At 43.2% G+C, this 22,028-nt stretch overlaps 1 protein-coding gene across 1 annotated transcript in view; it reads right to left on the bottom strand.

Moving 5' to 3' along the window:
* LOC143300076 (muscle calcium channel subunit alpha-1-like) overlaps window positions 1-22,028 on the bottom strand; it is a 96,835-nt gene that overhangs the window by 3,942 nt on the left and 70,865 nt on the right. Inside the window, exons 34-42 of the mRNA XM_076613637.1 lie at window positions 21,838-21,965; window positions 19,470-19,566; window positions 17,813-18,017; window positions 15,185-15,315; window positions 13,279-13,389; window positions 11,548-11,861; window positions 10,334-10,618; window positions 8,979-9,156; window positions 3,678-3,816 (exon numbers count right to left, since the gene is read on the bottom strand). Of these exons, the coding sequence (XP_076469752.1) occupies window positions 3,678-3,816; window positions 8,979-9,156; window positions 10,334-10,618; window positions 11,548-11,861; window positions 13,279-13,389; window positions 15,185-15,315; window positions 17,813-18,017; window positions 19,470-19,566; window positions 21,838-21,965 (1,588 nt within the window). The remainder of the gene's footprint in view (window positions 1-3,677; window positions 3,817-8,978; window positions 9,157-10,333; window positions 10,619-11,547; window positions 11,862-13,278; window positions 13,390-15,184; window positions 15,316-17,812; window positions 18,018-19,469; window positions 19,567-21,837; window positions 21,966-22,028) is intronic.

Here is a 22,028-nt window from a genome sequence, read left to right as displayed (position 1 = left end):
ATGCATGTGTGTGTGTGTGTGTGTGCATGTGCATGCACGCGAATGTGTGCATGCGTGCGCAAGTGTGTGTGTGTGTGTGTGTGTGTGTGTGTGTGTGTATGTGTGTGTGTGTATGCGTGTGTGTGTGTGTGTGTGTGTGTGTGTGTGTGTGTGTGTGTATGTGTGTGAAAGTGAGATATACAACAGGAGGGAGACAGAAGCACAGAAAGGGACAGAAAGAGTGACAGCAACAAGAGAAAGTGAAACAGAGCCCGAGTAAAACACACACACACACACACACACACCAACTGAGATGGGACGATAAGACTGAAAGCCAATGGTCTCTACACACAAAGACACAAAGAGCCCTGAGACCCAAAGCTGTGCCCCACACAGTGCGGAGAGTCTGGCAGAAAAAGCAGCCCTACACAGCCTGGCAAACCACCCACAGCCACCACCACAAGCTTGACCAGGGAGACATCACCACTCACAGGTGGACATCTCTTGTGGCCAGAAGACATGACACCACTCTAGGAAGGAAATACCTGACAAAACTGACAAGTGAGGAAAAGAGAGAGAGAAAGAGAGAGAGGGAGAGAGAGACAGAGGAAAAACAAAACAAAAACAAAAAAACGACACTAAAAGAAGCAATTCAATGAAACATTCATTACGAAACAGGTTAATGCCTGTGTCGTGTGAGTGGGCAAGTATGAAAAGTAAAACAAATCCTGAACATGATACTGGTGGTGGTGGTGTTGATATGTGTGTGTGTGTGTGTGTGTGTGTGTGTGTGTGTGTGTCACTGTGTGTGTGTGTGTGTGTGTGAGGAAGAGTCTGAGAGAGACAGAGAGAAAGAGAGAGAGAGAGAACACAGTACTGACAGATGACAACACAAAGTGTGCACTGTTGAGTTATCCTGTTCGCTATATTCCACAGTTACTTCACACCTCCCACAACGAACATGAAACATTGGTGTGAGGATGTACCAAAGATGCTCCTAACTACTTCTTTCAACTAACTACTACACACTTAGAAGTGATGCTGCTCTAACATAACACTTTAACTTCATTCAAGCACACCCGTACATGTCTACTCAACACTCAAAGATAGAAACAAACAGGCCCTGAAGAACTAAATCTAAGGTAAATAAGAATAAAAACAGAGTGACCATTATTTTTACCACATACATTTCTCTGCAATAAAAAGCCTGCCTCCAGAATTACAGGCACAGTAATAAGGATGTCACATCCATCTTCTGATGTCTGAGGCCAGTTAAAAAAAAGTGCTGATTACGTCAAGGTAAAACTGCATGACCATCTTCATAACATCACAGCGACAATCATAAATGTTTGCCTCTTGAAAAAAAGAAAAGTTAAAGGTCATTCATAAGTAATGTTAAGTATGGGATCCATACGTTTTGCAACTCAGTTTCTTCAGGAGCGTCACCAAAACAGAGTACTCATGACTTGGTCGTGTGTGACAAAAACAGCATGGAACAGAACCATCCAGACAACACCACACACACTTACTGTTTTAAAGGTTCTCACATACACTGACATGAAAAGATATATATATATATATATATATATATATATATATATATATATAAAATATATATATATATATACTGAGACAGAGAAGGGGAAGAAAGCCAAGACCACTAACTGCTATGAAAACAATGATGCTTCAAGTTCTTTACTAAACAAAACTAACTTTATGGCCGTTTGATGCAGGCGGATGTGGGAAGAGAGGTGGGTGGGTGGCAAGAGAGAAGGAGAGCGGGAGAGAGAACGTGAGAGAGAAGACACATGCAACTGGAGAGACAAAGACAAGAGACCTGAGAGGAAACAAAAGAGCACAAAACTGTGCTGGCAGCCACACAATAGCCACAAGATGGGACGGGGGGGAAGAGGCAGGACAGGAGGGACCCACCAGCCCACAGCAATGCAGTGCAGTGCATACCGAGAGAGAGAGAGAGAGATGGAAGAGATCAGTGCCTGGAAGAGACAGAACAAGACAAGACAAGACAAGACAAGACAGGACAGGACAGGACAGGACCGCCAGAGTGAGTGCTATGTTACTACACTCTACTGCAGGTAGGTACTAGACGCTGTCTAGGTACAACATCACTGTCTCCACCACCTCCAGCTACTGCTAGACACCAATCATGCCCACAGGACAGGTCCAAGTTTGGCAGCCACCTACCTCGCCTATCTCGGCTTCTCCCCAAATTTTTGAAGAAGTTGACCAATCTATCACCTAATTTGTCGCACAGCAATAAAGAAAAAAAACAAACAAACAAAAAAACCATGATTAGTTACAGTTTGCGAGTTTGTTCACTGTACACACGCACACACACACACACAAAATCCAACAACAAACATATAAGAAAAAAAAAAAAACCCTCTGAAAACAATACACAATGAACAGACAACATTGTGGTATAATGCCACCAAAACAATAACAACAAACAAAAAACATACATACAATAACAACAAATTTTATGGAAAAAAAAAGAAAAAAAGAAAAAAAAAGATGAAATACAGCCTTTCTTTTAGAAACAGTATCATTAATTAAGACAATCATTGACATGCGTGCCCAAAGAGCCCCTCGCTTATGCTGCTTGAAGGACACTCACACAGCAGCTCACATTTCAACATGGCACATCTGTATCACTGTCATGTGGATGTCTGACAAATGACAAACCACTCAGCCCAGCACAGCAGATGCTAACATATATTCACAGCAGCTACTGTAGGCCCTGTCTTCAATTTTTACAAGAGAGGGAAGGTCTTCATCATGACTCACATGTAATACCCACTTCATTCAACAAAGAAATCATGAATACAAAATTTCAAAACATATTGCAGAGTAGATCATCTAGCAGAAAGACATACATATACACTGATGTAACCTTGACATCTGACCACTTAAGATTTACAACGCATTTACGTACTGACAAAAACATACCACCATATAATGTTCAATTAAAACTGGGTGAAAAACTTATGTTCAACTATGTTTATATATTAAAAAACAAAACAAAACAAAAACCCCCATCATATTCTGACCTTGAACTCTGACTTCTGACCTTGTCTCTAAACACAGGTTTTATTTTTACCATGACCAATCAGTGTACCAAAATCAGTGAAGATTGTTTTCAAGGTTATTCTACCTTGCACACAAACTTTTTATGTCGATATCATTGCCATTTTGTTACCTCAACCTTTGACCCCTGATTTTGATTTTCCTCATCGATTGTATTGTTACTAAGAACAGTCAAACTACTAAGTTTGATTTAAGATTGGATGTAAGTTAATGTCTTTATCAGGCTTTTTTCTATTTTGCCAAACAGTGACTTTGACCTAAGACCTCTTACCCTCCCTACCAAAAGATGGCAGTGATAGAGCACGACGATGCTGATGTGCAGCCACTGTCTGTCTTTGTCCTAAAACAGACCTGGGTTCTTAAAGAGCAATGAAAGACTGGCACTGACCAACTGCTCAAGCAAGTCATGACAGAGCACAGGCCATTCATAGCTGCGTCCACTAACGCCTTTTCTTTTTCTTTCATTCATACAGATGTCAAAGCAAGAAGATAAATACACACAGACTGAAAACTAGCAACACTCCCCCCTACCCCCCCCAAAAAATAATGTTGACGTTTGGAGCCATCAAGCCTGTCTGTCTGTCACTCACCTGGCCGGAGATGTGGAGGGGGGTGGTGGTGGGTGGGGGCGGCGGCGGCTGCCGGGGAGCCTGGAGGGGTGTGAATGGCGTTGCACACACTGGCCGGCCGCTGCTGGCCCTCTGGTGTCAGTCTGGCCACCGCCATAGCCTGTGGACAACACAGCACTCCTTCACTGTCACTTAGTAGCATACAGGGTAAGCTCTCAGTAACATACAGGGTATGCTCTCAGTAACATACAGGGTAAGCTCTCGGTAACATACAGGGTATACTCTCAGTAACATACGGGTAAGCTCTCTCAACAGCATACAGGGTAAGCTCTCTCAGTAGCATACAGGGTAAGCTCTCGGTAACATACAGGGTATGCTCTCAGTAACATACAGGGTAAGCTCTCAGTAGCATACAGGGTAGGCTCTCAGCAGCATACATACAGGGTAGGCTCTCGGTAGCATACAGGGTAGGCTCTCAACAGCATACATACAGGGTAGGCTCTCTGTAGCATACAGGGTAGGCTCTCAACAGCATACATACAGGGTAGGCTCTCTCAGTAGCATACAGGGCAGGCTCTCAGTAGCATACAGGGCAGGCTCTCAGTAGCATACATATACAGGGTAGGCTCTCAGTAGCATACAGGGCAGGCTCTCAGTAGCATACAGGGCAGGCTCTCAGTAGCATACATATACAGGGCAGGCTCTCAGTAGCATACATATACAGGGTAGGCTCTCAGTAGCATACATATACAGGGTAGGCTCTCAGTAGCATACAGGGCAGGCTCTCAGTAGCAGGCTCTCAGTAATTTACATACAGGGTAGGCTCTCAGTAGCATACATACAGGGTAGATTACTCTCATACAGAGTAGACTCTCACTAATTTACATACAGGGTAGGCTCTCAGTAGCATACATACAGGGCAGGCTCTCAGCAGCATACATACAGGGCAGGCTCTCAGTAATTTACATACAGGGTAGGCTCTCAGTAGCATACATACAGGGTAGATTACTCTCATACATACTGGGTAGACTCTCAGTAATTTACATACAGGGTAGGCTCTCAGTAATTTACATACAGGGTAGGCTCTCAGTAATTTACATACAGAGTAGGCTCTCAGTAATTTACATACAGGGTAGGCTCTCCGTCGCATACATACAGGGTAGGCTCTCCGTCGCATACATACAGGGTAGGCTCTCCATCGCATACATACAGGGTAGGCTCTCAGTAATTTATATACAGGGTAAGCTCTCCATAGTATACATACAGGGTAGGCTCTCAGAAGCATACATACAGGGTAGGCTCTCTGTAGCATACATACAGGGTAGGCTCTCTGTAGCATACATACAGGGTAGGGTAGGCTCTCAGAAGCATACATACAGGGTAGGCTCTCAGTAGCATACATACAGGGTAGGCTCTCAGTAGCATACATACAGGGTAAGCTCTTCGTAGTATACAGGGTAGGTTCTCAGTAATTTACAAACAGGGTAAGCTCTCCGTAGCATACAGGGTAGGCTCTCAGTAGCATACATACAGGGTAAGCTCTCTGTAGCATACAGGTTAGGCTCTCAGAAATTTACACACAGGGTAAGCTCTCAGTAGCATACAGGGTAAACTCTCCGTAGCATACATACAGGGTAGGCTCTAAGTAGCATACATACAGGGTAGGCTCTAAGTTGCATACAGGGTAGGCTCTCAAGGCCTGATCAGCACCTAAGGTTTATGTAAAGATCAGGCATCTTTTTTATTTTTACAGAAAAAATGGTGCAGTGTATAACTGAGACTCAGAAGCAAACAGGCCACGTTATGAGCTGACAGTGTTCAGCAACCAGTCTGTGTGTTTAACTGAGTGGGTCTGCCAAGCGCGACACATTTTTTATTCTTGTTTTATTCTGGTTACTTGCCCTCTACATGTCTTTCATAGGAATCTGCCCTCACCACCCCGCAACCTCCCCCCCCCCCCCCTGAACAGCACATGTAGTGTGGCATACAAGGATAACAGACTGAACGCTTTGACACCTTGAAATTGAACTGACTGAAATACTGAGGCGTGACAAAGCAGGTTGTGTGTGTTTCTTTCCTGCACTGTCAACACCATCTCTGAGATGCAAGCTAAGGCAGCACAGTGTGTATCCCAGCAAGATGAAAGCACCTAATTTATCATTTCCAACCACTGACATGCGCTGATATGTACGTGGATTTACGCAACCACAGATTCTGTTTGCGGATGGCACATGTGTACTTTTTGTCAGTGTGCATGTGTCTGTGTGTTTAGGGAGAGAGAAAGAGAGAGGCAGAGAGAGAGACAGAGACAGGTAGACAAGAGACAAAGTGATACGCACACAATATAGTATGTGCAGAAGTATGAGGAACAAATGCATGACAACTGTATGATATCATAATATGATACAACAAACACTTTTCATTGGTCTCCAGTGCTTCTCCTTCTCTGGGGTGGAGAGATGAAGGGGCTTGGGACATGACAAAGGAAATTTTCTTCCCAAATTTACGTTTAAGTAGCATACTTACCGTAACCCACTAGTGCAGACTCCGGCAGGGGGTCTGATTCCTGTCCTGTGCAAACTACTACCTGGCTATGTGGAGAAAACGAAAGTAGCTACGGCCGATAACCTCCCGAAGTAGGTTACCTCCCCTTTGCACCCCCTGACTAGCGCCCTCTCTCTCTATATATATAATTTATCAGGCTGTAAAAATAAGGCAAAATGGAAAAAAATCTTGACTTAAAACATTTTTGTCACAAAAATATACAGTAACCTTTACATGAATTCAAACTTTTGCACAAACACCAAAAGGGCACAATACCATTGCTCGTAAAGCACATGAGGAAAGAGAAGACTGCTGGTGAGGAGACATGAAAGGATCAGTGCACCAAAACTGCAGGAAACAGCTTCAACACATGAGACAAGACTGGCCCCAACAACAAAGAATTCAGGTGCAACAAGAGATGATGAGCACAGGGAGGAAGCCCCAACCACCAACACACACAGATAACCGGAAAGGCCAGGCCTTCAGAAACACACAGACAACAAACAAGGCAAAGCCTTCGACGCTTTGTCTGATAACATCTTCATCCAACACAGTAACAATAGGAGAGACAGAAAGAGAAAGAGAGAGAGAGAGAGAGAGAGAGAGAGAGAGAGAGAGAGAGAGAAGAACGCAGAAAAACCATCTTGCAACAAGACTTCTTATCTGCACAGGGCTGTGACCTTGATATTTAACCTGTAACTTGGAATTTTGAAAGCCTACATGTTATTCTGGCTAATTACCAATCACTTGTGTTGTGTTTAATGAAAATTGGAAGAAAAAAACAAGCTCTATCACAATTTGTTACGCCTTTTTTCAGTACCATGTTGTGACTGTGAACTTTGACCCTCTGAACTTGATTTTCGATTACGATTTTGTTTCCACCAAGTCCAGTCCCTGCATGATCTTGGTCTTTGACATCTGATCTTTAATTTCAACAGCGATCATATTCTCGACATAGCCAGTCACCGCATCGAGTTTCATGAAAACTGGATGCAAGATTTGAGCTCTGACAAGCTCTTCATATTTTGCAAAGTAACGACCTTGACCATTTGACCTCTCACCTTCCTTACTCAACATCATACAGGAGGACTGGAAATATCTTACAACAATTATCCAACCTGGTTCCCATTCCACTTGCGGAAGCTGAGAAAATGCCAACTTCAAAGTTTACCATGGACATGCACACACATACACATAGAAGGATAAAGACCTTCTGATTACACAGGCTCACTTTGTTCACACACATGTCAACATCAAGACAGAGGCTTCAATGACTGAAAGGCAGCATGTCAGTCAGCATGTCAGTCCTCCTGCTGACTTGAACGCCAGTTGAGAATAGTCAGTATCACAAAGGAAACTACACTAACTGAAACAACAACATTACAACAGCAAGTAGCAATAACAGGATGGAGATGAAAGTTACCACAAGTAAACCATGACATCAACAAAGGAAGCTATAAAGGAAAACAGATTTTCCCCACTAAAATCATGTTCAATCTAACATGCCATGACATACTGGTGCAGACTCTGGCATGGTCTTATTCCTGTCCTATGCAATGTAATACTCCACTCAGGCAGAGAAATCAAAAGTAGGTAGTCACCTCCCTTAGTATATTACCTCCCTTCTAAGTGCCCATGCAGTGCCCTCTTTGACGGCAGCTGTTTTCCATTCCGCAATCAGTGCATCTGAACGACCAATCTTTTTTCTTTTCGCATTTCCCATCTTTCTCTTGACTGATTTGATTTTTTATTGCTGCATGTCGTCAGGTCCTGGAACAAGACACAGGAATATCTCACTCGTCTGGGCGATCTGACCAAAATTTAGCCAAGACTGCCCAGCAAACTTGGGCCTCTCTGCCACTTCTTCCCCATCTCTTCCACCTCAGCAGGTCAACACCCACCTCAACCACCTCCTGGGAACTAACCCCCCCAGGGCAGGACGGATGCTCCACTCACATCAAAACCAAACTACAAACTACAGGCAAGATTAATAAATGAAATAATCAATAAACAGCCAGAAAAACTAACCAACAGCACCAAGCCACAATAGGAAAGAATGAACAACAAGAAGGAACAGCGTGAGAGGAGAAGTCACAACAGCAGAAAGGAAGGTACAACAACAGTAAGGAGACTCCATGGCGTTGTTTATTCATTCATAGTCTGTTCATCTAAGATGATGACATTAGACTGAAAATATATGATATTATCATTATTTTTATTATTATAATTTCTATCATAATCAGACTCCATGACAGGCAGGAAAAAGTCTGTGTTCTATGCTGTCATTGTGCAGTGTCAGAAAATGTATGCGTTTTCTCTCTGCTTCTTCATCATTCTCGTTTCTTCTTCTTACAACTTCTATTAGTATCATCATTATCATTACTACATTATTACTTTCACAACTGCCCATACTCTTGGGCTTAATAAGTGGCTGCTGTAATGTTTCTTACGTTGTCTGCTGTACACTCGTTTACGTTGTTGTGTAAATGTGTGCACCTTTTCTTTCATGGAAATATAACCATCTGAGATGGGTAAAGAGGGGGGAAAAAAAAACAAAACCCCCCCCCCCAAAAAAAAAACAGAAAAAAAACGCCTGTAGAACAGCAGGGAAATCTCACTGACAGAAGGAGAAGGCATGACAAAAAATAAAAGAAAGAAGTCATGCCCTCTCAAGAAAGCAGAACCCCAGCCACAGGAAGGCTGTCCCTCTCACAAAAAACAACCAGGTCATCACAACATCAGGATAAGAAGCAGGGGGGGATCATGTACCTTGTTTACCTGACTCTGAGTCAGACGTAACGGTTGACCCACTTTCCGCATCAGAGGGTTCTCGTCCGACTCCTGCTTGCCGATGCAGGCCAGTTTGAAGGAGTGGCCACGACGACTCAGTTTGCGCGCTGGCTGTGGGGTGGCAGGGCTCTGCTCACGTTCAAAGTCACTGTCTTCTTGAGGAAGACTGGAGGAGAAAAAAACAACAAAAGCATACAATACTTCAGTACTACCATATGGACACAACTGAGCAACCACTGACAAACATACTGACAGTTCATCAACTTTACTCATGTAAAAGTTTGTTTGTTTGTTTTTTGTTTTTTTTGTGCCACCTTGGAATATATGTCCAGTTTTCATTTTCTGAAGCAAAAAGTTTCCCTGCCCATTGCAAGTAAAAACATTCCTGGACTTTGTGAACATTTACCATATTCAGTCCACCTTGGGAAACTTCTGCTTCCATTATTGTCCTCTTAACTTTCTCAAAGGCCTTGATGTTGGACCTTCTGCGTTGCGGTGCCAAACAAATTTATACAATGTTCTATTTATTTCAGAAAGTACATAGTCTTGTAGTCCTATTGCTTGCATTATGTATATAAATTGGCTTAGCAGAAATGTTTTAATGATAATGATTTTTCACGTAAAAGTGAGGTTTCCTGTCTTTATTTAGTTCATTTACGCATAAAGTACAGGTATTTATCGATCTTCATTCACTGACTTCATTCATGAAGTGCAGCCATCTATTTCATTTCACCAAATTTACTTGTTAAGTGCAGCTATCTATCTTTCTTCACTAACTCAACTCAGCAAGTACAGCTATCTATCTTCATTTAACAACTTTCTATTCATGAAGCATACAGCTATCTATCTTCATTTAACAACTTTCTATTCATGAAGCAGAGCTGTCTATCTTCATTCACCAACTTTATTCATGAAGTAGAGCTGTCTATCTTCATTCACCAACTTTATTCATAAAGTAGAGCTGTCTTCACTGTGCTGGTTATCATTATATGGTTTTCAGAACTGTGAACTGGTTCAAAGTGATGTGATACAACACTGCATCATTTAAGCATTGTAATGTTTGATATTTATATTGAGCGTTATGTTGTCTGTGATTTTTTTTTTGTGCATACGCATGTATATAAACTATGGTTAAAATGACAATGTATTTGCTAAAACCCTATGCAGGGTTATCCATGTACACTGTCATTTTAGTGTTCAAATACATGTTTTACATGTTTGATTTTTACATTGTGCAGTGCGACTGAGAATGCTCTACATAGAAAGGTGCCATTGAAATCAAATCAGTATCATTATCATGAGAGTGAGGTGTGGGAGGAAAAGAGGAGGGCAGGGGGACTCACTCTCTGTACACGTAGATCTGGCCTCTCTTGTGCTGGTCCTGGGGCCCGGGGTGCACCAGGCTGTTGGGGTGGACAGGGTCACTGGTGGGCAGGGAGGAGGCAGCAGGAGACCCGCTCCACGCATTCTCCTCCTGCTCCTCTCCCTCCTCCTCCTCCTCGTCTTCTTCCCTCCTGCCCTCCTCCTCTTCCTCTTCCTCTCCCTGATCCTGCCGAGACTGTCTAGACTGTCGAGATGTGCTGCTGCTGCCAGACTCTGAATCTTCCTCTTCATCCAGGGACCTCTGGCTGTAAGTGACACAGAGGACACGGATACCTCATTCATCAGCTCTGAACTGAATTTTCTGTGTCTTATTTTCCTTCCAGGGGGATTGGGGAGACTTGTGCATGCCTGCTCAAATCTGATTGTTGTAATGCATCTATCACTCTCTGAGTACTGGACTTTTTCTTGTTTTTTGTTTTCTTTCTTTGCCTCGACTGAAAAAACCAAAAGCAACTTACCTTTCCTATTTGAGTGTTGTCAGCGTATGGCTGATTATGAAAAGAACGAAAGCAGGAGAAAGAGAAAAACACGGACAAAACCTTCATTCATAATAATAATGATTTTATTCAGTTAAGGCCGTGGTGCCTCGACAAGAAGGTGACGCAAGGAACACACATTGCAATTCAGTAAGTCGCCTAATGTTTTCAGTACAACGTGTAACAGAAAATGTTCAATTACATATTCTGTAAAGCACAGCAAATCATAATCTATTACATATCACACCAAATCATAATTAACTACATTCTAAACTGTGGATTTTGAACGCTTTATGCAGGTAAATAGTGGACTGTTTTACAATGGTTTTCTTTATTGAAAAAAGGAAATGAAAATGAAAAAAAAAAAAAAAATTTAACTTAGGGAAAGGTATAATCACACAATGGCATTGTTCCATGCCACCCTTATAGCAGGAAATTAAAAATAATAAGGAAATAAAAGAGAAAAAAAAAGAAGGAAAAAAGTAAATACAGAGAGAGAGAGAGAGAATGAATGAATGGTTTATTTAGTATAGGCCAAAGCCCCTCAACGAAGGGGTATTTAACAACACAATTAAACCGTCACACAAAAATATTGGTATACAGTCTGTTGAGAGCGAGACAGACAGAGAGAGAGAGAGAGAGAGACAGAGACAGAGACAAAGACAGACAGTGAGCGAGAGACAGACAGAGAGACCGACCTCGCCATGCTGGGCTGGCGCGAGTTGTCGTGGGAGGGCAGGTGCAGGGAGGGCTGCGGGGAGGGCCTTGGGGAGGGGGTGTGGTTGGGCAGGGCCGCCTTGTGGTTGGTGGGGAAGAGGCCGCCGCCAATGCTGCCGTTGACCTGGGTCTGCAGCAGCTTGGCCGTGGCCGTGCTGATGGAGGTGACGGGGTTGAACTGGGTCTTCTCCCCCGTGGACTTGTCGTACAGCGACTGGGTGCGGTTCAGGAAGGGCAGGATGGGCCGCACCCCGGTCAGGGTGCTCACCACGCTGCCAAACAGGCTGTGGTTCCTCTGCAAGTTTCAGGTACACTTTTCAGATGGGTGGTGGTGTCACTGCCTTCTGACAAAGCTATTATATATATATATATATATATATATATATATATATATATATATATATATACTGCACCTACATCTACTAAGCAGATGCCCTGGGACCAGCAGCATAAACCAGTGCACTAGTCAGGCCTTGAGTGCATGTGTATATATATATATATATATATATATATATATATATATATATATATATATATATATATGTTTGTGTACCTACTAGAGTGGATTTCTACGACATAATTTTGCCGGAGAACAACGTTTATGTTGCAGTGGTTTCTTTTTCAGTGCACCAAAAGAGTGTTGCACATGGGATCTCAAATCGTGTCTCATCCAAACGACTAGACACGAGTCAAACCTGGGACAAAGGGCAAGACTGGGATTCACATCCCCACCCTCACAGACACTGCATTGGCAGGTAAGTGTGATAACTATTTTGCAACAGCAACATCCTTCCCACACATGTGACCAAACAAAAATCTGTACTTTTTCAGCACCTGTTCCACACCATGCTGAACATTTTCCATACCAAACGCATAGCCAAACTGAATCAACTGTCTGCAACGCTGCTGATGAAACAGCTTGGTGGATATCTCATTTGTTGTGGACTTTGTAGAGTCTTTAACGTGCTCGTTACAGCACTTACTATTTTCAATGTTTACTGCTTGAAGCTCCAGGCCCAGTCAGGACTTTGGTTCATGTCAAAACACAACATACAGCCAATGTATTTCAATGTTTACTGCTTGAAGCTCCAGGCCCAGTCAGGACTTTGGTTCATGTCAAAACACACAACATACAGCCAATGTATTTCAATGTTTACTGCTTGAAGTTCCAGGCCCAGTCAGGACTTTGGTTCATGTCAAAACACAACATACAGCCAATGTATTTCAATGTTTACTGCTTGAAGCTCCAGGCCCAGTCAGGACTTTGGTTCATGTCAAAACACAACATACAGCCAATGTATTTCAATGTTTACTGCTTGAAGCTCCAGGCCCAGTCAGGACTTTGGTTCATGTCAAAACACACAACATACAGCCAATGTACGCTCCACTGAGCTTCACTCATGTGTTCTGTGCGGCACGTTTATAACCAGACAGGCAAGATCATTTTGAATCAAACACTAATTTGTGTCCCTGCATTTCTTTCGCTGTTGGTGCCGTGTGTCAAACAACAGCACATAAATCAACCAGGGATGGTCTTTTCTTCAAAGAGATTCCTGGATTGTTTCTCCGCACCATCTGTTGACCTGTGAGTGTAAAGCTGGTGGGCAGCAGCACTAAACTTTGGTTTGGAGTTGTGTGCCCATGTCTATTTTTTTTTTGGAGCTGAAGCTTTCACACAGACACACACACACACACACACAGACAGCACTGACCCTGTGCATAGGCTCCTCGATGTCCTTGTCCATGTATTCCTCCTCATCCAGGTTGCCGGAAATGGCGCGGCGAATCTCAGGGCCCAGGTCATGCACAGCCCGCAGGCCCGCCTGCAAGACCAGCATCACTCATCACTCTTTGTTACATGACATGGTCAGCTCGCTTCATCACATGGACATTGTCATCACCCTGCCTCAAGACCAGCATCACTCATCACTCTTTGTTACATGACATGGTCACCTCGCTTCATCACATGACACTGCATCTACATGACATGGTCACCTCGCTTCATCACATGACACTGTCATCACCCTGCCTCAAGACCAGCATCACTCATCACTCTTTGTTACATGACGTGGTCACCTCGCTTCATCACATGGCATTGTCATCACCCTGCCTCAAGACCAGCATCACTCATCACTCTTTGTTACATGACATGGTCACCTCGCTTCATCACATGACATTGTCATCACCCTGCCTCAAGACCAGCATCACTCATCACTCTTTGTTACATGACGTGGTCACCTCGCTCCATCACATGACACTGTCATCACCCCACAGCCACCCTTCGTTTACATAGGAGAAAGACAATCTCTCTTTTACACAGAAGACAGCCATCCTTCATTCACATGTGGGGTTGACATTTCCTCATTAATACAAAATACAGCCACCCTTCACTTACACTGGAGATAAATATTCACCCATCCCCTCATTTACACAGGAAATAGACATTCCTTGGGACTGAACATTCCCTCAACTACACAGAACACAGCTACCAGTCATTTACATAGAACACAGCCACCCTTCCTTTCACTCATTCAACCCTGCACCTGCCTGCTAGGCGGGCGCTGCAGATCACCATTCTCCGCTTGAGCATGGCTAGCAGTCAGATGAAGAAACCCGTTCACTTCAACCAGTTCATCAGTTCCCTATTATGCATCAAACTCCTAGGGAAGACAGGTAACTGGAACTAAACTTCCTTCTCACAGGCACCCAAAGTTTCCCTCCAAAAACTGAACCATTAGAGTGGTTTTTTTTAAATCTGGTTTTCCACATCCACATGGCAAAACATCAAAGGCTTACTTCACAGGAAGTGCTTGATGAAATTATGATGGACTATGGCACAGAATTTGACCCATATTATGATGATCTGAATAATAATCAATCCAATAATTCTTGGGAAAATGAAGATGAAATTAGTGACTGCTCTTGACGAAACAGAGGGCACTTGAATCATGAAGATAGCCCAGAACCTTCTACATCGACAGGAGCTAGCATTTTACTATTTCTGTTTCTGATTCAAAGTTTAAAATAACATGTTGCATCCCATGTCCTGAGACTTCAGCAACTTGTGTCAAAATTATATTTCATTCATAATGTGAAATTTGACAGCAATTGGTTGCGCGGTTGCTATAACACTGCCTGAGGTGAAGCACCCTTCCTCATGCCAAGCTGGGAGGGATGCACAGGCAGAAGTCCTGAAGGGGCTGAGAGAGTTCATTAGGAGGGGGGATTCCTTCATTCACATAGAACACAGTTCCTGACACAAAGCATGAATCCACATCTTGTGTGTGTGTTTGATTTGAGTGAGTGAGGATGAGAGAGAGAGAGAGAGAGAGAGAGAGAAAGAGAGAGACGAAGACACAGAGAGAGAGTGTGTGTGTGTGTGCCTGCATGATTGTATGTGTATGCATGACGGCATGCACGTGTGTGTGTAAAAACGAAACAGCTGAATTCCTCCCAAGCACTCTACATCTTCCTGACCTAATCCTCCACTGCACAGCACAGCCAAAGAAAAAAAAGGCAAAGATAAAGTCACAACCCCAACAGTCAGAACACACACTCCACACACACACACACACACACACACACACACACACACACAGTGGCCTCGTCCATCCTCACCTGCAGGGCATTGGTGTGCTCCTGTCCCTTCTGGATTTTCTGCATCTGCTCCTTGCGCTTCTTGAAACGCCGGAAGTAGTCCTGGATGAGGAAAGTGGCGTAGAACTTGCCCACCGTCACGTCATCATCTCCTGAAAGCCCCAGCCCCCGACACAGCATAAAACATTAGAACACTCTGCCTTTACTTCAGGGAAAAAGACTCACATGTGCAAGCAGATTCTCTCTCTCACAAAGGCACACTCATACATACACACATATGAACAGTTGAGTAGAATCATATGGTTTGAAACAGTTTCAAAGCTCCTATACAAAATGTGGTGAAAAGTTTCTAATCTTACAATTTGCTAAGTAAAAAATAAAAATCTACATCAATAAAAAAATTGCATTATATATATGTATTTTTTTAAAACCAAACATGCAAGAAATATTTCATGCATCTGCAAACAAAATGTCACCCTGAGCGTCCTACCTGTGATGTTTTAAAGCAATATCCCAAGTACTTTCAAAATATTCTGTTCAAAACATTTCTGATATATCAACCTAATGATTTTTTTTTTTTTTTTTTTTTTTTTGCTTCCATATCAGTTTCACAAGCAAATAACTATATTTGTATGGTTTAACTGTCTTCTTCTGTATACTCTAAAAATCATATTAAATGGATTAATATCAAAACATTCAGAAACAACACACCTGTCTACAAATAAAACCTGAAAAAAAAATCTGAATAAAACACACAGACCTAAAAACCTATTTCAACTCCAGTGCACAGGTTTACAATAGTCATTATCTAAAGTGCAAGACAGACCTCAAAAAAAAAAAAAAAAAAAAAAAAAAAAAAAATCACAGCAAACAAACAACAATACAGCTAGAATCACGACTGTGGGTCTAAGTGCTCTGACAGTTAATAAAAAAAAAATTACATGAATATATAACATAATAACATAATGATGCCTACATGTTCATGACAAATTCAAAACAAAAACCTTTTTTTGACTCATGTCCAGATGGGGATAATGAAAGACTAGAAAAAGAAAGGAATAATGACAGAAAGAAAAAAGAAGGAAAGGAAAGACAGAAAAGAGAGAAACAGAAGGTAGACGAGATCTACCAAACCTTAATGTCTCATTAAAAACGAAAAACCACTTGAGAATGTTCTACCCCAAAAGTTTCTTTCCATCAAATAACAGTTGATGCAGTGAAAATTGTCGTTCTCTTTTCAAACTTCTGAATGTTAAATAATTTTCTTTTTCATCAGACCTTAATCCAAGCCAGAAAGAAAGTCTTCTGGCAAAGAAGGGGTTTAAAAGGATGCTGGTATCTTTTCTAACTAAAATCAAAGAAAATCAAGGCTAGACTTACCATGCCACAAAGACCATCAGCACATTTTGTACTGAATTAGATTGAGAAACACAGATCTCAGGACTACACTTCACAAACAGCTACACCTTGTCCAACCGTCTGAAGCTGGTTTTTGTATTCATATTTCTACAGCAGTAATAGCAATATGAAACTGTTGGACATACTGTAATCTCAATTCAGGAAAAGCTGACTGATGAACCATCAGGATGGCACACACACAACCTTGGTCAAGGTTAATCTCACTACCTGAGCAGTCATGTAAATCTGAGTGTCACACACTTAGTTCCAATTCATCTGTAATTTATTCAGAGCAGGTGGTTTGATTCATTCTGACATAAATCCAAACAGTGTAAAATTTACATTGCTGGGAGGTTCTTAATTTTCAGTCCTGCCAACAACTGAAGTTAATTTCACAGACTCTAGAAGAAGGTACAGAGGGCCTCCCCCCCTCCCCAACACCCCCTAAATCTTGGTTTTGAAAGAAGGTACAGAGGTATATTTTCCCCCATAAATCTTTGTTCCTGACAGGTGAACACAAACAGTGACCTGGGAGACTGGACATGTCCATCTCTCTTCCACCAGGCACCCCCTGACTTGGACCTCATGATTTAGCTTGATGCATTCATCCTCCAGATGTTGTGCTGGTGCACAGCACTTTCTGTCCTGCATGGGGCAGTTCTCTGCTGGTCACAGCCACATTGTGCCTTGTTCTGTTAGGATACTTTGATCACGAGACATTCTGCCAGGTGTAAAAGACACTGTTTGTCCCAAACTTGGAAGTCAAATGTTTCTTGAAATTTAACCACAGTTTGAAAATCAGTTTTCCCTAATCAATGCATGGACAAGGTGGACATAAGGCTGAAACAACCATGCTCATAGACTGTCCTTTCTAATTCTTTTAAATAGAACAATTACTTCATATCTAAATCAAAGTTTGCTGAATTATCTGAACCACATCAATCAAAACAGCACATCCACTACAAGTCTACCAACTCTCACAAAAAATCCAAGAAAGTGAAGAAGAAAAAAACGAAAACAGTGCTGGCAAAAATCATCTACGGCCGTCCGCCCCAGGTCTATGTGTAGGTAGAAGTTGTGCAGAGTGCAGAAAACGTTGCTGGGGGAGCTGGGAAGGAAGGGGCACACTCCTGGAACTATGACGCCATGCCAACAGACACGGCGTCAGTGCTGGGGAGAATCAACCAAAAAGTGTCGGGGGGGACTGGCGAGGACGGACGGACGGCGGCCCATGCAGAAAGCACTACTTACTACCTGCAGGGGGGACCACTTGGTCAAGCAGCTTGGGGCTGGTGCGCTTCCAGATCTTCTTGATGACAGCACGCAGCTCCTCGTTGGCCTGGTCGATGTTGCCCTCCGTCTTGATCTTGAGGGAGGTTCGAACCAGGGCGAAGAGCGTGGCGTTGAACATCACCGTGCCGTCGCTGTTCAGCGGCATGTTCATGCTCACCAGTCTCTGTCATCAGCACGCAAAGGTCAGGGTCAAGACACACAGCACGACAACACGATGCCCTAGCAATGCAGCATACAATTATTGTGACATGGTAAAAGTCAAAAAGACACACTTTTCTAAATTCCTGTTTGGCTAGTATTCCTTTTTGTGTGTGTGTGTGTGTTTGACCATGTTTGCTTTGTCCCTCTTACCAAAAAGTCACTTCCTTTCACAGCATCTTTTTACAGTCACTCCTTGGGTTGAGCTGGCTAACTACTGAGATAACAGTTCACAGCTGACATGGAGACAAGTGGGTTTTTTTTTCCTTCCTCTCTTTGGCTGAGTCAGAAATTTATTTATTTATTCATTTATTTGCATAAAGAATTAAATCATTTACATGGATTTATACAGCAATTAATTCAGATTCTCATGAAACACAAAATCAAAATGCCAAAAAAAAGTCCTCTTTCAATCATGACCCAAGATCAGCAGTATGCTGAGACACCCCCACCCCCTCCCCCCCAGACTTTCCCGTTCTGACAGTGGAAATGAGCCTGGCTCCCCAAGGTCAGAGTACACCAGATTAGCAACATGTCCACCCTAGATGGGGGGTTCATACTTCAAGGTAGCAGGTCGTCATCACTATCAGGGTATTTTGTAATTTTTGAGTACCTTGGACAACACCACTGTACTGTATGTCCACATATTTTGGCTGTGCAGGCATCCGGAGCAGAAGACAAGAGAAACCCAGCACTACTTCTGTCACACTGTTCCCCTTGTTCTTCAGCTGCCATCTCTAAGCACTCTCTGGACACCTCAGAAACAAACAACACTTTTACAGCCTTCTGTGTGTAACTGGCATGTGATCTTTACTTCTCCTTCCTACTTTCAGAGACATACTCACAGCTTTCTGTGACTGGCATGTGATCTTTACTACTTCTTCCTACTTTCAGAGGCATACTCACAGCTTTCTGTGACTGGCATGTCACCCTTACTACTTCTTCCTACTTTCAGAGACATACTCACAGCTTTCTGTGACTGGCATGTCATCCTTACTACTACTTCCTACTTTCAGAGGCATACTCACAGCTTTCTGTGACTGGCATGTCACCCTTACTACTTCTTCCTACTTTCAGAGACATACTCACAGCTTTCTGTGACTGGCATGTCATCCTTACTACTTCTTCCTACTTTCAGAGGCATACTCACAGCTTTCTGTGACTGGCATGTCATCCTTACTACTTCTTCCTACTTTCAGAGGCATACTCACAGCTTTCTGTGACTGGCATGTCACCCTTACTACTTCTTCCTACTTTCAGAGGCATACTCACAGCTTTCTGTGACTGGCATGTCATCCTTACTACTTCTTCCCACTGTCAGCGACATACCAAACTGTTCGCCTGAACTGCCTACATTCCCAGCACAGACTGTCAGCAGGGGAAGTGACAAGGGTCACACAGTGCGGTCACAGCCTACCTTACAGGCCACCCTGTGGGGACACAGTTTGCCGAAGCCCAACGGTGGGGAGATCTTCCTCAGCAGGGTCACCACGTCCAGGTGTTTGATGCGGCCCCTGTCATCCACACACACCATCAAGACTCAACACACATGTCAAGGCAATCACACTTACAACACTTTGATGTGGCCCCTGTCGTCCACACACACCATCAAGACTCAACACACATGTCAAGGCAATCACACTTAAAACACTTTGATGCGGCCCCTGTCATTCACACACACCATCAAGACTCAACACACATGTCAAGGCAATCACATTTACAACACTTTGATGTGGCCCCTGTCGTCCACACACACCATCAAGACTCAACACACATGTCAAGGCAATCACACTTAAACACTTTGATGCGGCCCCTGTCGTTCACACACACCATCAAGACTCAATACACATGTCAAGGCAATCACACTTACAACACTTTGATGCGGCCCCTGTCATTCACACACCACCAGACTCAACACACATGTCAAGGCAATCACACTTACAACACTTTGATGCGGCCCCTGTCATTCACACACCACCAGACTCAACACACATGTCAAGGCAATCACACTTACAACACTTTGATGCGGCCCCTGTCGTTCACACACACCATCAAGACTCAACACACATGTCAAGGCAATCACACTTACAACACTTTGATGCGGCCCCTGTCGTTCACACACCACCAGACTCAACACACATGTCAAGGCAATCACACTTACAACACTTTGATGCGGCCCCTGTCGTTCACACACACCATCAAGACTCAACACACATGTCAAGGCAATCACACTTACAACACTTTGATGCGGCCCCTGTCGTTCACACACACCATCAAGACTCAACACACATGTCAAGGCAATCACACTTACAACACTTTGATGCGGCCCCTGTCGTCCACACACACCATCAAGACTCAACATACATGTCAAGGCAATCACACTTACAACACTTTGATGCGGCCCCTATCGTTCACACACACCATCAAGACTCAACACACATGTCAAGGCAATCACACTTACAACACTCTGATGCGGCCCCTATCGTTCACACACCACCAGACACAACACACATGTCAAGGCAACAGCACCTTCAACATTTGCCACCATTGATGCAAGCACATGCACGCACTCATACACACAAACCGCACTCATACACACAAACACGCAGGCAAAGATATTTAGTTTCACAAACGCACATCTCATATGCAAGCAAAGAAAAATGTATACACTCATGTGAATGTACAGACTCAACACTCGCTCGTTTTTTTTTATCATACTTTTTATAACAACAGCAACAAACCCACTGATCATTTTCTGTTATATGACTGTCAGTCGTGTCCGACTATGACGATCAGAACAGCAGAGGAGGCAACTGCTGTTCTGACTATTTGGGCTAGAATTTGATTATAGTGGAGAGTGTCTTGCCCAAGTACATCCCCACTCTCTTGGCCAAGAGGGTTTTAGGACAGTCGGCGTTGGGATCATTTTCTGTGCACTGTGACTAAAAGCATAAATATCTGCAGGGCTCACTGAATCACTGTGATCATTTCACCCATCCATGACTATACCTGACTTGAAATATCTGTGTGTTCAATGTGTGACATTCTGTCACTTTCTGACTTCACGCTTTCTCCCCTAATTTGGGAAACTCTATCACCACTACATAACTGGCTGCTCAGTCACTTCACACTTTCTCCCCTAATTTGGGAAACTCTATCACCACTACATAACTGGCTGCTCAGTCACTTCACACTTTCTCCCCTAATTTGGGAAACTCTATCACCACTACATAACTGGCTGCTCAGTCACTTCACACTCTCCCCTAATTTGGGAAACTCTATCACCACTACATAACTGGCTGCTCAGTCACTACGCACTTTCTCCCCTAATTTGGGAAACTCTATCACCACTACATAACTGGCTGCTCAGTCACTTCACACTTTCTCCCCTAATTTGGGAAACTCTATCACCACTACATAACTGGCTGCTCAGTCACTTCACACTTTCTCCCCTAATTTGGGAAACTCTATCACCACTACTGTAACTGGCTGCTCAGTCACTATGACAGTACTGCTGTGAAATGACTGTACAAATGACCCCACAACTGTGTTGTAGTGAATGTGTACAAATTAATGCCATCATGGCATCCTCTGCAACATCACTTTTGGTGACGCTTGCACTGTCTAAAATATACTTCAAAACTTCATCCAATGGCACAATGTGTGTGTGTGTGTGTTTCAGTGTAAATAAACTGCTTCTTATATGTTCTACATCATGTATACCAGCACGGCTATGATTAAACTCAGCTCACAGCACAACTTGCCTAGCCTGAGCAACGACTCACTTGGCTTCAGGGTCATACTCTGACCACAGCCGCACAAATTCATCCAGATGGTGGGGCCCCAAGATCGACCAGTCACGCGTCAGGTAGTCAAAGTTGTCCATGATGACGGCCACGAATAAGTTGATGATCTGACAACACACAGAACTGATCCCGTCAATCCTTGCCACACACAAGTAATGCATAAACATGTT

This window comes from Babylonia areolata, chromosome 25 (genome assembly GCF_041734735.1).
Source record: "Babylonia areolata isolate BAREFJ2019XMU chromosome 25, ASM4173473v1, whole genome shotgun sequence".
Lineage (NCBI taxonomy): Eukaryota > Metazoa > Mollusca > Gastropoda > Neogastropoda > Buccinidae > Babylonia > Babylonia areolata.
The sequence above is the reverse complement of the archived record's forward strand: the minus strand, read 5'-3'. Positions and strand labels throughout refer to the sequence as shown.